Source organism: Papio anubis, chromosome 18 (assembly GCF_008728515.1).
Source record: "Papio anubis isolate 15944 chromosome 18, Panubis1.0, whole genome shotgun sequence".
Taxonomy (NCBI): Eukaryota; Metazoa; Chordata; class Mammalia; order Primates; family Cercopithecidae; genus Papio; species Papio anubis.
This window is the reverse complement of record NC_044993.1, coordinates 54232038-54247602: the sequence shown is the minus strand read 5'-3', so window position 1 is coordinate 54247602 and position 15565 is coordinate 54232038. Positions and strand designations below refer to the sequence as shown.

Sequence of the window (15565 nt, the reverse complement as noted above, 5' to 3'; positions counted from 1 at the left end):
CCATAAAATGAGGATAATAATAAGAATGTACTTTATAGAGCTGCTGTGAAATACCTAGCTCATCGCAATTGCTCTGTTAATATAATTGTTGTCATCAACATCATCACCACCACTATCATCAAGAATGAAATGCCTTTTGGCCAGGCGCGGTGGCACCTATAATCCCAGCACTTTGGGAGGCCGAGTGGGGGCGGATTGCCTGGGCTCAAGAGTTCGAGACCAGCCTGGGCAACATGGTGAAAGCCCTGTCTCTATTAAAAATACAAAAAAAAAAGTAGCCTGGCATGGTGGTGCATGCCTGTAATCCCAGCTTCTCAGGAGGCTGAGGCACGAGAATCACCTGAACCTGGAAGGCAGAAGGTGCAGTGAGCTGAGATCACGCCACTGCACTCCAGCCTGGGTGACAGAGCAAGACTGTCTCAAAACAAAACAAAGCAAAACAAAAAAAAAAGACATGCTTTTTATTTTCTGTCTTGAGACAATGCCATCAGTTATCCAGCTGGCACAGTGAGGCCACCCCTCGGTTTATCCAGTGCTTCTGGGGCCTGTCTGTTGGAAGCTCAATGGAGAGGACGTAGTTGGTAGAGTGACCTGTGGTGGAGAGGGTTCCTCTGCGGGCACTTGTTTTGTAGACTGGACACACATACACGTCCTGATGCAGAAACATTGTACTCTCCCCAGGTTTCAGCCAAATGATGGGCAGTGGGTCATAGAGGATTTTGGGGAGAGATTCCCCAATCTGCATCGTTTTCCTGTCCCAACGGGCACCTTCTAAGAAGAGCCCTTTGATGTAGGCCCCGTCTTCAGGGTTATCCTCCATCACTGTTTCTTGTGTGGTTACCTGGAAGAATAAAAAGCTATGAGTTCCATTGCCTGCCATTTTCCTACATGCGCAGCTTTAAGAGCCTGGAATTTTCTGATACTCAAAGTGCAACCTGGCTGCAATATCTACCTCTCCCAGGATCCAGGGACAATGGGGCTTCTGTGATGATATTCCTGCCCGCCATACATGGGCCAGGCCTGACTCCTAGTCAGTATGCTCCCTTCCCAATGGTGGGCTAGAGAATGCACTCAAGTAGGAGTCACATTACTCTAACACATTACCTCTAACTAGCTTAGTGACTTTGCATAATCCCTTCCCTTTCTGGATCTGGATTTATAAAGTGAGGGGTTGGGGTCAGATTCAGATTCAGAGACAGACTGGGTAAACAGTTCTGGAGATGAGTGTGGGGAGAATAAAGCCTTGATTTCTAGTTTCTGTGGTATAAAGACTTCCAGCATGGTCGATTTCAGTCTACCAACTATTTAACAAAATGCCTGAAAATGTAACCAATGGCCCTGGTGAGCTGATGTGAGTGAGCTCCAGCACACCACTGCTTAGATTCAGGGGTGGTAAACTCAAATTCCTTTAGGTAATTGCAGAAAATGGACAAAGTATAGGAGAATAGGGAGGGGTGGGGATTATGGTGAACCAGAGAGCACAAGCTCCACTTAAAATCATTCAAATTATACTTTTAAAAAATTGTATGGTGAATGGAATGTTTTTCCCATTTCTAATTCTAAGTATCTATTGGAAGAATAGGAAAAAGCTGTTGATTTTTACAAATTTAACCAATATCCAGTGACTTTGTGAATTCTTCTACAGATGCTCGTCAACTTACAATGGGGTTATGTCCTGATAAACCCAACATAAGTTGGACATATTGTAAGTCAAAACTGCATTTAATATACCTAATGTACAACAAATATCATAGCTTAGCCTAGCTTCCCCTAAATGTGCTTGGAACACTTACAATAGCCTGTAGCTGGGCAGAAATCATCTAACACAAAGTCTATTTTATAGTAAAGTGTTGAGTATCTTATGTAATTTATTGAATACTGTACTAAAAGTGAAAAATGGAATGGTTGTATGGGTACTCAAAGTGTGGTTTCTACTGAACGTGTATTTATTTCACACCATGAAATCAAAAAATTGTAAGTTGAACCATTGCAAGTAAAGTACTCTATGTTTTTAATCACTTTGGATTTCTAGGTATACAATCATTTCAACATCAAGGAAGATGGTTTTATCTTTTTTTCAATGTTTATCCTAGTCATTTTTCTTCTTGTTGTATTTATTTTGGATTAACATTGTCTTCAAAGACTAATCAAGTTAAGTTCATTCATAAACTGACTTAAGACAGGGCAACCGGTTTGTGACCTCTGAACTAGATGATTACAAAGGATCTTTCCACATAATTTAAAATTCTACAATGCTCTGTAACAGTCAATCTTAGTCATTCTACTCTCTATATATGACAGGGGTGATGCTTGACTATCGGCCATTCTTTTAACTTTACTCCAAGCCAAGGACTACCCAAGGGCATTAACGTTCTTCCAAATGAAGAGTCCACCACGTTGAACAAACAGAGTGGGAGAGTGCCTTCATTTTTCTTGGTATTCTGATGGAATCTGGAAAGATTCCCTTTTTGTACAGAGACAAAGCATTGGGAATCCTCTATTTTAGGAGTAGCTTTTAGAGCTGCTGTAAATTATGCTAAATACTTCATATGTACCACTTCAGAAGCATTTGGGTCTTAACACATCCACATTTTTTGACTCATAAGGAAATTGGCAACATTGCTTTCTCTGGTCAGCCCCTTGAGTGAGCCTAACCCAAAGCACCCCTACCTCAAACTCAAATCCAATGTGGTCAATGGGGATGGTATATTTCCGGGCATAATTCTGAGAGACGCCAGTCAAAAAAGACTGTGTGAAGTAGAATCCAGAGATCCAAAATACCACAGGGGGCCCCTTGTCAATCCATTCCTGGAGAGCCACAGAAATCAAGATTCGAAATCAACAACACATCAAAGATAGTTCAAACGCAAGTCATGTAAACAAGTCCCATATAAAACATGTTTTTTCTTATTTTTCTTGAAACAGTCAGCCCTCTTGGTTTAGCTTCTCTCTTCCCACTTTTGAAATAAGGGTACAAAAAATATATTTATACTTTAAGAAAAGCCCAGGTACTACAAAAATTAGCTGGGCGTGGTGATGGGCGCCTGTAGTCCCAGCCACTTGGGAGGCTGAGGCAGGAGAATCGCTTGAACCCAGGAGGCAGAAGCTGCAGTGAGCCGAGATCATGCCATTGCACTCTAGCCTGAGCGACAAGAGTGAAACTTCATCTCAAAGAAAAGAAAAGAAAAGCCCAGGTGCAAGCTGATATCAGGGATACAACAGAGAGCGGTGGGGACTGTAGCAGTGGAGAATATGTACCTTGCCTAAACTGAGCAGCTGCCACTCATCTCCAGCAATAGTTGCTATGCCATGCGAGAATGCAGGCCCGCTGTTTCAGGTCTTCTATTTTTTGCAGTACAAGCATCTGGATTTTTATATGTAAAAATCCAATGTTTACATGCTGGCTTAAAAATGTTTAAATTACCAGGCAGCCACACCAAACATAATTATTGTCCAAATCTATCCCATGAGCCACCAGTTTGTGATATTTATTCTAGTTCCTGTTCCTGGCTCCATAATCTTTTTTTTTTTTTTTTTTTTTTTCAGATGGAGTCTTGCTCTGTCACCCAGGCTGGAGTGCAATGGCGCGATCTCAGCTCACTGCAACCTCTGCCTCCCAGGTTCAAGTCATTTTCCTGCCTCAGCCTCCCAGGTAGCTGAGGCTACAGGCATGAGCCACCACTCCCGGCTAATTTTTTTGGTATTTTTAGTAAAGATGGGGTTTCACCATGCTGGCCAGGCTGGTGTCGAACTCCTGACCTCAAGTGATCCGCCCACCTCAGTCTCCCAAAGTGCTGGGAATACAGATATGAGCCACTGTGCCCGGGCATCTATAATCTTTTCAAGAACTTTCAAGTCTCCCTCCTCCTTCTAACTCCGGGAAGACTGTTTCCAGAGGCTCAATCTAGGATGCTCTGTGGCCGCCTGCCCTCCTCCCCCTGCCTCTAGTCTGTCATTGCAGAATGTCCTCTCCACCTAAGTGAGCATGCCAGGTTCCCGGTTACCCCTGACTCCCAGATACCTGGAAGAAGGTCAGGCGGGCCAGCAGGTCAGCCACGTAGCCCCCCAGAGGCTTCAGTGATGGGTAAGACTTGGCTGCCCACATGGCTGGCACTTTACCCACAAGCATGCTGTTAAAGACTTCCTCTAGCTCCGAGGACATCAGGACCTGTCCTTTGATGGCTCGGCCAAGATTGATGAGGCTCCTCCGAACCACTTTGGTCAGCCTGCAAGAACAGAGGAGCTGGCTAAGTTGGACTCTCCAGTGGCCACATTCTACCCGAGTCCACTGACTCGTGTCTCCTCATACTTATCCCCCCTTTAAAACGTCAGTTAATTAATGCACAGTCATTAATTGAGAAAAAATTAAATCACCCATTACCTTGCTACCTAAAGATAACGTTGATGTATATCTTTCCAGATTTTTCTCTATGTAAACACAAATTATTTTTAATGAGATCATACTATATTATATTTCTGCAATCTGTTTTTCTTTCTTAGCATATAGGAAACATCTTTCCAATTCAATAAATAGAGACCTAAATTGTCCTTTTTTCTTTTTTTTTTTTTTTTTTTAGAGATGGGGTTTCCACTCTGTCATCCAGGCTGAAGTGCAGTAGTGCAGTCATAGCTCACTGCAGCCTCGAACTCCTGGGCTCAGGTGATCCTCCTGCTTCAGCCTCTGGAGTAGCTGGGACTACAGGTGTGCATCACCATGCCTGCCCTTTTTAATGACTGCAAAGTGTTCCATTTTGTTTAACTATTCCTCTATTGTTGACGTGTTATTTCTAGATTATTGTCACTATCAACAACATTGCTAGCAAAATTCATCCATCTCAATCTTTTTGCAAATTTTAAATTATTACTAAAAATATTTCTAGGTCAGAGAGCATGCACAGTTTCAAGGCTTTCGATTCCTATTGTCAAAGTTGTTCTTTTTTTTTTTTTTTTTGAGACAGAGTCTTGCCCTGTCACCCAGGGGAGTGCAGTGGTGCAGTCATGGCTCACTGCAGCCTCGATCTCCCAGGCTCAAGGAATCCTCCCACCTTGAGTCTCCTGAGTAGCTGGGACTACAGGCACATGCCACCATGCCTACCTGATTTTTTTTTTAAGTAGACACAAGGTCTCCCTATGTTGCCCAAGCTGGTCTCAAACTCCTAAACTCAAGTAATCCTCCCATCTCAGCCTCCCAAAGTGCTGGGATTACAGATGAGCTACCACACCTGGCCCAAGGCCCTTTTTTATCAACTATAAGGTGCACACCTGAGAAAAGGCAACTGAAGGGCAGTCTGGGAGATGTCAAATTCACCTGCCTCTCCCTCTGACCTCTATGTTACAAGGCCCAGCCAAGCCCGGGGGTAATTCACCTGAGGAGACCAAAGAATCTGCTACTACAAAGAGCTTTTCATCTCCAAAGATTTATGGAATCTCAATTGAATGGACATGAGAATGACACATGCAGGAAAAGGATTTCTGGATGTGTAACCACCAAACCATTGTATCTAAGAGGAATATGGCTGGGTACGGGGGCTCACGCCTGTAATCCCAGCACTTTGGGAGGCCGAGGTGGGTGGATCACTTGAGGTCAGGAGTTTGAGACCGACCTGACCAACATGGTGAAACCCCATCTCTACTAAAAATACAAAATTAGCTGAGCGTGGTGGCGCACCACCTGTAATTCCAGCTACTCGGGAGGCTGAGGCAGGAGAATCACTTGAACCCAGAAGGTGGAGGTTGCAGTGAGCTGAGCTGAGATCGTGCCATTGCACTCCATCCTGGGTGACAAGAGCGAAATTCTGTCTCAGAAACAAACAAACAAAAAAAGGAATGTAAAATTCAGACATGTGTTAGATAAGCAGTCAAGGGTAAAAGCTACCATCTGAGGGATTACACCACAGACCTCTATTATACCTAAAGACCTATTTGCAAAGATTCTCTATTCTTGCAACTATGAGCTCTGCTAGTTTTAAGGTTTTAGTACCCAAGGAAAGAACACTTGCCCAGAAGACACAGTCACAGTTCCCCTGAATTGGAAGCTGAACTGTCGCTGAATCATTCTGGGCTTCCTATACCACTGGGTGAAAAGGCAGAAAAAAAAGAAAGAGAAAAAAAGATAGTGGGGAGCTGATTAATCCTGACCATCGTTGGAAAATAAGATTGGTTTCCCTTTTTGTTTTCTTTTGAGACAGCATCTCACTCTGTTGCCCAGGCTGGAGTGCAGTGGTGCAATCTTGGCTCACTGAAACCTCCACCTCCCAGGCCCAAGCAATCCTCCCTCCTCAGTCTCCTGAGTAGCTGGTTCTACAATGCCCAGATAATTTTTTATATTTTTGGTAGAGACGGGGTTTTTGCCATGTTGCCCAAGCTGGTCTCCAACTCCTGAGCAATCTGCCCCCCTCAGCCTCCTAAAGTGCTGGGATTACACTGCTGGGTGGCCTGAGCCACCGCGCCTAGCTTGCTCTCCTTTGTAGAATGCCCAGTGGTGAAGGCCAGTGAAAGCCTCTGCAACCACCAACAAACAGCTCCAGTGGCCTTAGAGGAGAATGACAGCAGAGGAGGGAAGCCATTAGTTTTGGTGTCCAGTTGGACAGTCCAGGACTACAGCCCATCATGCCAAGGTGTCTGACTCACAACAGAGGTGGCCTCGTCCTAGGCTCACACCCCATACCTTGCTTGGTCCCTGCTACGGCCAACTGCCTGTTGACTCTAAAGAGTAACCCTAGGCCAGGCGCAGTGGCTCATGCCTGTAATCCCAGCACTTTGGGAGGCTGAGGGGCGTATCACCTGAGATCAGGAGTTCGAGACCAGCCTGGCCAACATGGCGAAACCCCATCTCTACTAAAAGTACAGAAATTAGCCGGGCATGGTGGTGTGTGCCTGTAATCCCAGCTACTCCGGAGGCTGAGGCAGGAGAATCTCTTGAACCTGGGAGGTGGAGGTTGCAGTGAGCCGAGATCGCGCCACTGCACTCCAGTCTGCGACAAGAGTGAGACTCTGTCTCAAAAAAAAAAAAAAAAAAGAGTAACCCTAAAACTCAGGAAGTCAAGCAACTCTCAAATAACATTCCTCCAGTACCCTAGTCCTCTGGAATTAAAACGGAGCAATGACCCAATGAGACAGAATAGAGGCAGTAACACATGGAGTGTCTGGAGCAAGACCTTGCTCTTGGAAGCAGAAGTGATAAGTTTTAGCCCACTTGGCTCTGAGTCACTTGAGACCTACATTAAATCACAGTCATCTCTGGACCTCAGTTTCCTCATCTGGCCTAGATGGTCTTTGGTAACCCTTTCAGTTTTGACTATTTAGAAATCAAATCCAGGTGATCCCACTGGGCTCCATGCTGTAATAACTGGAGGAGAAGAGGACTAGAATACAAGGCCAGAGATCCTGGCCCCATGGCCAGCCTATAACACCCCTAACTGTGTGGTAGAGGCACTGGGATGAGCGTCTACCACCCCTTTCTAGATTTACCCAAATTTCACATATTGGCCAATTACATGGGCTCTGGAATCAGACTTAGTTCTGGGTTTAAACTGAGTTTTCCCATTGAATTACTGAATATTGAGCAACCTTGGGCAAGTCTTAACCCTTCTGAATCTCAGGGTTGTTTTTTGTTTTGTTTTGTTTTCTTTAAGAGATGGGGTCTTGCCATATTGCCCAGGCTGGTCTTAAACCCCTGGGCTCAAGCAATCCTCCCGGCTTGCCTCCCAAAGTGCTGGGATTATAGGCGTGAGTGATCACGCTCTGCCTCAGTTTTCTTATTTGTAAAATGCTGGTAGCAGGATTAATAACTGGACATATTTCAAAAGACTAGTGTGTTTGTGTGTGTGTGTGTGTTTTAAGGGATAGGGTCTTTCTCTGTCACCCAGGCTGGAGTGCAAGTGGCAAGATCATAGCTCACTTCCACCTTGAGCTCCTGGCCTCCAAGAGATCTTCCCACCTCACTCTCCCAAGTAGCTGGGACTGTAGCCGTGCACCACCATGCCTGCCTTTTTTTTTTTTTTTTTTTTTTTGAGAGATGGGGTCTTTCTTTGTTGCCCAGGCTAATCTTGGACTCCTGGCCTCAGGTGATCCTCCCTACTCTGCTTCCCAAAGTGCTGTAATTACGGGCATTAGCCATTGTGCCCAGCCCTGTTGCATACTTTGAATAAGACCCATGCATAGTGTTTAGAACCATATCTGTCACTAAAGGCTCAACACAAATGGCTCCAGGCCAGGTGCAGTGGCTCCCACCTGTAATCCCAGCACTTTAGGAGGCCACGGCTGGAGGCTTACTTGAGGCCAGGAGTTCGAGACCAGCCTGGCCAACATGTCAAAACTCCATCTCTATAAAAAATAAAAAATAAAAAAATTAGCCGGGTATGGCAGCCTGTGTCTGTAGACTCAGCTACTCAGGAGGCTGAGGTGGGAGGATTGCTTGAGCCCAGGAGTTCGAGGCTGCAATGAGTCGTGATCATACCACTGCACTCCAACTTGGGTGACAGAGAGACCTCAACCCAGGAAAGAGAAAGAAAAGTGGCTCTCATGACCACTTTTACTATTAGCCTGTGCTTGATACTGGCTTTTGCCTAACTTTATAGATGTCAGATGAATGAATGGGAATGAATGAATAGAAGGAATGATTCAACCCAGGGTCAGCATGTGCTGGGGATGGCCCTGTTCACAGGCCCTATTCACACCCCTAATACGGGTGAGGCAAACCACTTCCTCTGCATAGCAACCCCTTCTCAGCTACTGCCTGTTAGATCCTACTCCTCATGTTCCAACTCCCAGGATTCAAGCTACATCATCCGGCCCACCTGTTGAATCTGATGAGCTCCTGCCTTAGGACGGTGTTCATGGATTCCTCATAGACCACGGGGTACAACTTCATGACCTCTTCCAGGTCGAAGTCTTTCGGAAGCTTGGAGAGAATGTCTTGCGCCAACTCCTCAACCACTTCCTTAAAGTGCAGGCAGAAGAGAGGTGAGTGAGAAGCAAGCCCTACAGGCTGTGGCTTTGGATACACTTGAAGTACTAAGCATCTGGCTTTTCAAATGTATTCTGTGGGACTTTCCTGAGAACTCTCCAACCGAAGCCATTTCTACCTCCGGTGGGGAAAGGAGTCCCTCATCACCCCAGCAGCCTTGGAGAGGACCTCGCCTCTTGGCCCAGAAGAGTAGAGTCCTGTCCTTGGCAGGGCACGGTGGCTCACGTCTGTGATCCCAGCACTTTAGGAGGCCGAAGTGGGTGGATCGCTTGAGTCCAGGACTTTGAGACCAGCCTGGGCAACATAGCAAAAGCCAGTCTCTACAAAAAATACAAAAATTAGCTGTGTTTGGTGCTGCATGCCTGTGGTCCCAGCTATTTGGGAGGCTGAAGCAGGAGAATCACTTGAACCCAGGAGGCAGATGTTGCAGTGAGCTGAGATCTGGCTGCTGCACTCCAGCCTGGGTGACAGAGGGGGACCTTGTCTAAAAGTGGAAAAAAAAAAAAAAAAAAGAGTCCTGTCCTGACACCTCAGGCAAGAGCCGAAGGGCCAGGTAGCTTCCGGGCAGCACTCTGTCTTCAATGTCACACCAGGGTGAGATTCTCCCACAGCCTCAGGCCCCTGAGGATTAGCTCCTGATGCTATGGGACCTTTTCTCAGTGCCCACAACACCTGGGAAGGCAGCAGGCCATTCTTCAGCATTGAGCAAGAAAAGCACAGAACGCTGAGCTTAGCCAAGTAGGGAAGGGAAAGGCCTGGAGGCTCAAGGAGGAACAAGACCCGGGTGTGGGAGAGACAGACACCCTGCGGTCCTGTGGATGAGGAAGGCTGGGATGTGCACTTCTTTCCCTCTTCCCACTGTGAGGGGAATTTCCACTCCTACGTCGGGACACACCAACCAGGCTGGTGTACCTTCATACCGGTGATACTTAATGGCACTAGGAACCAAATCATGAAAGCAAATTAGCAAGTTCTACAGTTGGGAGGGGTTGAACAGGAGGAGGTAGTTTGGAAGGTGGAGAAAGAAAGGGATGGGAGAGGAAGCAGGTGGAGTCAGGAGATGGTGGCTCCGGCTCTGGCTGTGTCCTTGATTTTATGAAGGCCTGGAAGCCGCTCACTTGCTCTCTCAGGATTTGTTTCTCTCTCTGTTTGCAGACTAAGGAAGGTGGTCTGGGTCAGTGAATCACAAAGAGTGGACTGGGACTACTAGATGCACCCAGGATTTTAGGTTGTTTCCAGGACACAGAAAAATCATGTTGAGTCACGTGGTGAGAAAGGTACTCTTTCAGATTTTGGAGTTCTCTTCATTGTTGTTGTTATTGTTTTGAGATAGTGTCTCACTCTGTCATCCAGGTGGGAGTGCAAAGGCACGATCACAGCTCATGGCAGTCTTGACCTCCTGAGCTCAAGTGATTCTTCTGCCTCAGCCCCCTTAGTAGCTGGGACTACAGGCATGCCCCACCACACCCAGTTAACTTTTTTTTTTTTTTGAGACGGAGTCTCGCTCTGTCGCCCAGGCTGGAGTGGGGTGGCGCGATCTCAGCTCACTGCAAGCTCTGCCTCCTGGGTTCACGCCATTCTCCTGCCTCAGCCTCCCAAGTAGCTGGGACTACAGGCGCCCACGACCACGCCCAGCTAATTTTTTGTATTTTTAGTAGAGACGGGGTTTCACCATGTTAGCCAGGATGGTCTCGATCTCCTGACCTTGTGATCCGCCCACCTCAGCCTCCCAAAGTGCTGGGATTACAGGCGTGAGCCACCGCACCCGGCCCCAGTTAACTTTTTTTAAGACAGGGTCTCTCACTGTCACCCAGGCTGGAGTGCAGTGGTGCAAGCTCAGCTCACTGCAGCCTCCACAGCCCGGAATCAAGTCATCCTCCCACCTCAGCTTCCTGAGTAGCGGGGATTACAGGTGCGCGCCACCGAGCTCGGCTAATTTTTTTTTTTTTGACGGTCGGTGTTTTGCCATGTTGCTCAGGCTGGTCTCAAACTCCTTGGCTCAAGCAATCCACCTGCCTCGGCCTCCCAAAGTGCTAGGGTTACAGGATGAGCCATGGTGCCCAGCCCTTGGTTAACTGAAAAAAACTTTTTTTTTGTAGAGATACGGTCTCCCTATGTTGCCCAGGCTGGCTTCGAACTCCGGGCCTCAAGTGATCTGCTTCAGCCTCCCAAAGTGCTGGGACCACTGGTGTGGTGTGATCCACCACACCTGGCCTCTTGTCAACTTCTGACCATCTTTCTCTTTTCATTCCTTTCAAAAATAAAGTTTCGGGTCAGTGCCAATTCTTAGACACTCACACATCATTCTCCTTTTAACAAGAAGCCAGCAAAGCCTCAGCTCAGGGGCTTTGGCCAGCAACATTATCCGGGAAGAACTTAACAACTGTTCAGGCTGGGAGCGGTGGCTCATGCCTGTAATCCCAGCGCTTTGGGAAGCCAACATGAACAGATTGCTTGAGCCCAGGAGTTTGAGACAATCCTAGACAATATGGTGAAACACTGCCTCTACAAAAAATACAAAAAAATTTAGCTGGGCATGGTGGCATGTGCTTGTAGTCCCAGCTACTCAGGAGGCTCAGGCAGGAGAATTGCTTGAGCCTGGGAGGCCAGGTTGCAGTGAGACAAGATCACACCACTGCACTCCAGCCTAGGTGACCGAGCCAGACTGTGTCTCAAAAAAAAAAAAAAAAAAAAATTAAAAAGAAAAGAAAAACAACAACAACAACAAACAGAAACCAAAAAACACCAACTGTTCAGCTTTCATTTTCTTTTTATGCCTATCATGACTTTATGGAAATGATACTGGGTTTCCACTTATGGTTCTGATGTGCAATCTTTTAAATTAAAAAAAAAAAAAAAAGAAGAGAGTTAGTTTTAAAACATTATGTAGAAAAAAAAAGCAAAAGAAAAAGAAAAAAAGCAAAAAACCCATTATGTAAATGGAGTATAGGTGATAGGTGGATATAGCAGAAAACGTAAAGGTTATACAGGAATGGCTGACATTTTGGACATGCTGGTTCCCTTGCAGCTCTGGATATAACGACTCCTGGCAGTAAGGCCACCGTGCCCCTTCCCTGCCACTGGCCAGGAGGCTGCCAGGCCCCCGCTCTCTGCCTTATTGGTCATCCTCCAATCCTGTGTGCCCACTGGATGGAGAACTGCCTGGGAAATAGGATTGAGCCCCCTTTCCCCAGCCCAGTTACCTGAGGGGACTTGCCACTTCCTCCTGACTGTCTAGGGAGGGTCAGCAGGACCCCCTCAAACAGCTGGTTGGTTTCCTGGTTGTCTTTGGTGATGTCTGCGTTCTCATGGAGGCCAAACACTTCTGGGTGGGCTGTGATGGGGAGGCTCCTGAGATAGTCGATATAGGACTGGAAGGGAAATCTTCAGTTGAAATAAACGAGGGACCCCAGAATCCCACAGATGACTCCAAGCTTAGCAGAACCCAATCAGAACAGGAATCACACTGCATCAGTAGCACAGGACACACACACACACATACACACACACACACACACACACACACACACAGAGGCTGGGTGAACACATCCCTAGCCCTCCCTCATACAGTTTTCTGGGCAGTGTGCATGAAAGCAGATGGGGCTGAATTATCTCTCAGCCCACCCTGGCTTCCTCTCTGCTCCTCCAGTGGGCCTGGCTTTGGACCCAGACAGAACTGAGTTTAGATCCTAGCTCTATCCCAAACTGTCAGAGGCATTCGAACCACAGCGACTCCATCTTGTATAGGAGCTGAGTAAAATAAGGCTGAGACCTACTGGGCTGCATTGTTAGGAGCTGAAGGCATTCTAAGTCACAGGATGAGATAGGAGTCAGCACAAGATACAGGTCACAAAGACCTTGCTGATAAAACAGGTTGTGGTAAAGAAGCCAGTCAAATACCCCCAAACCAAGATGGCCACGGAAGTGACCTCTAGTTGTCCTTACTGCTCATTACACACTCATTATAATATATTAGCATGCTATGAGACACTCCCACCAGCGCCATGACTGTTTACAGATGTCATGACAATGCCAGGAAGTTGCCCTAAGTAGTCTAGAAAGGGGAGGAATCCTCACTTCTAGGAATTGCCCACCCCTTTCCCGGAAAACTTATAAATAATACACCCCTTGTTTAGCATATAATCAAGAAATAACTGTAAGTATAAACAGTTGAGCAGCAACCCATGCCATTGCTCTGTCTATGAAGCAGCCATTCTTTATTCCTTTACTTCCTTTTTTTTTTTTTTGAGACAGAATCTTGCTATCTCCCAGGCTGGAGTGTAGTGGCACTATCTTGGCTCACTGTAACCTCCGCCTCCCGGGTTCAAGCAATTCGACTGCCTCAGCCTGGGATTACAGGCGCATGCCACCACACCCAGCTAATTTTTTGTATTTTTAGTAGAGACGGGGTTTCACGTGTTAGCGAGGATGGTCTTGATCTCCTGACCTGGTGATCCGCCCTCCTTGGCCTCCCAACATGCTGGGATTACAGGCGTGAGCCACTGTGCCTGGCCTCCTTTACTTTCTTAATAAACTTGCTTTCGTTTTAGTCTATAGACTTGCCCCAAACTCTTTCTTGTGCAAGATCCAAGAACCATCCCTTTGGGTCTGGACCTGGACCCCCTTCCGATAACAAAACTAGGTACCCTTGAGTTTGTCATCTGAAACCCCAGTTTCCTTATCCGTAAATGGAAAAACAAGTGTAGTTATGAAGTATAAACCAAAAGTAAAATCCTAAGACCCTCCACTCTAAAATTTAACCTGAAAGCCTGGTTCTGGCCATGAGGGGAAGTGGGGGTCAGACATGCCTCATTATACCCCTGCAGCATTACCATCAACATACAGACCCTAAGTCTGATGAGAAACATTTACAATCTAGTCTCTCTGAAGCCTGCTACCTGGAGGTTTCATCTGCATGACAAAACTTGGGTCTCCACAACCTCTTATCATAACCCAGGCATTCCTTTCTATTGATAATAACTCTTTCAACCAACTGCCAAACAGAAAATGTTTAAATCTACCTATCACCTGCTAGCCTCCACTTTGAGTTGTCCTGCCTTTCTGGACTGAACCAATGGATATCTTAAATGTATTTGATTGATGCCTCATGTGCTCCCTAAAATGTATAAAATCAAGCTGCGCCCCGACCACCTGGAGCACATGTTCTCAGGATCTCCTGAGGGCTGTGTCACAGTCCATGGCCACTCATATTTGGCTCAGAATAAATCTCTTCAAATATTTTACAAAGTAAGAAAGAGACTCTTTTCATCCACAGAAGGAATCAGGCCTTGGCATGTGACAGGTTGTGGTGTTATATATATATCTACTGGTTTTCATCCATGGTTCCTGGCTTCTAACTCCCCTAGCCCTTGTTACAGTCACCTGTTATAATGTTGGGTGTGTTAGGCCTTAGGGGCAGGCCGAGGAAAACAGAATCTCTCTGACCTTCTCTTGCCCTCCTTTTACCTGCCCCCAAGCAAGACTCAAATCTTCCCCTATCTTTCTGATTGTGAGTCTTTTTTGTTTGTTTGTTTTAGACAGGGTCACTCTGTGGCCCAGGCTGGAGTGCAGTGGTGGGATCTTGGTTCACTGCAACCTCTGCCACCTGGGCTCAAGCGATCTTCCCACCTCAGCCTCCTGAGTAATTGGGACTACAAGTGCACGCCATCACACCCGGCTAATTTTTGTATTTTTAGTAGAGATGGAATTTCACCACATTGACCAGGCTGATCTCAAACTCCTGACCTCAAGCCATCCACCGGCCTCAGCCTTCCAAAGTGCTGGGATTACAGGCATGAACCACTGCGCCTGGCCTGATTGTGAGTCTTAAGACTCCACCTAGAGAGAGAGGGTCCTGCCCTATACTCTGGGGGATGTCATGCAACTTCCATAAAAACCCAAGAGGACTGGGTGCAGGGAGCTTCTGGAGAGCTGACCACATGGAGGTTCCTGGAGGGTATTTCACCCAGGGAGGGCATGGAAGTTCCCACTCCTTCCGCCATACTTCACCCTATGCATCTCTTCATCTGTATCTTTTGTAATATTCCTTTAATAAACCGATAAACCGAAGTGTTTCTCTTGAGTTCTGTGAGCCGCTCCAGCAAATTAATTGAATTAATTTCAATTAAAGGGGGAGTGGTGGGAACCCCAACGTGAAGCTGGTTGGTCAGTTCTTGAGGCTGGGACTTGTGACTGGTGTCTGGGGTGGGGGAAAGAACTGGGGACTGAGCCCTCAGCCCGTGGGATCTGACACTATCACCAGGTAGATGGTATTGGAATTGAATTAGAGGACACCCAGTGGGTGTCCACTGCTTAGTATGTGGGGAAGGGGGAACCTCCACACATTTGGTCACAGACGTCTTCTTCTGTGTTGATGGTGGTGGTGGTTGTGGTGCGAGAGTAGCGGAAAAATACGATTTGAGAGTTTTTCTGTTCCACAGGTGATCAATAAAAGTAAGTTTTTTTTTGAGAGAGAGTCTCACTCTGTCACTCAGGTTGGAGTGCAGTGGCATGGTCTCAGCTCACCACAACCTCCACCTCCCAGTTCAAGCAATTACCCTGCCTCAGCCTCCCAAGTAGCTGGAATTACAGGCAGGT

The 15565-nt window shown here is 46.7% G+C and overlaps 1 protein-coding gene across 3 annotated transcripts in view; it reads right to left on the bottom strand.

Annotated features, from left to right (window-relative positions):
• Positions 1-441: 441 nt before the first annotated feature.
• DNAH3 (dynein axonemal heavy chain 3) overlaps positions 442-15565 on the bottom strand; it is a 208189-nt gene continuing 193065 nt past the window's right edge. For all 3 annotated transcript variants that reach the window (XM_021931814.2, XM_021931815.2, XM_021931813.2), the window contains 5 exons: positions 12172-12339; positions 8799-8941; positions 4022-4226; positions 2671-2808; positions 442-841 (listed from right to left, as the gene is read on the bottom strand). In XM_021931814.2, the coding sequence (XP_021787506.2) occupies positions 488-841; positions 2671-2808; positions 4022-4226; positions 8799-8941; positions 12172-12339 (1008 nt within the window). In that variant the 3' untranslated portion in view covers positions 442-487. The remainder of the gene's footprint in view (positions 842-2670; positions 2809-4021; positions 4227-8798; positions 8942-12171; positions 12340-15565) is intronic.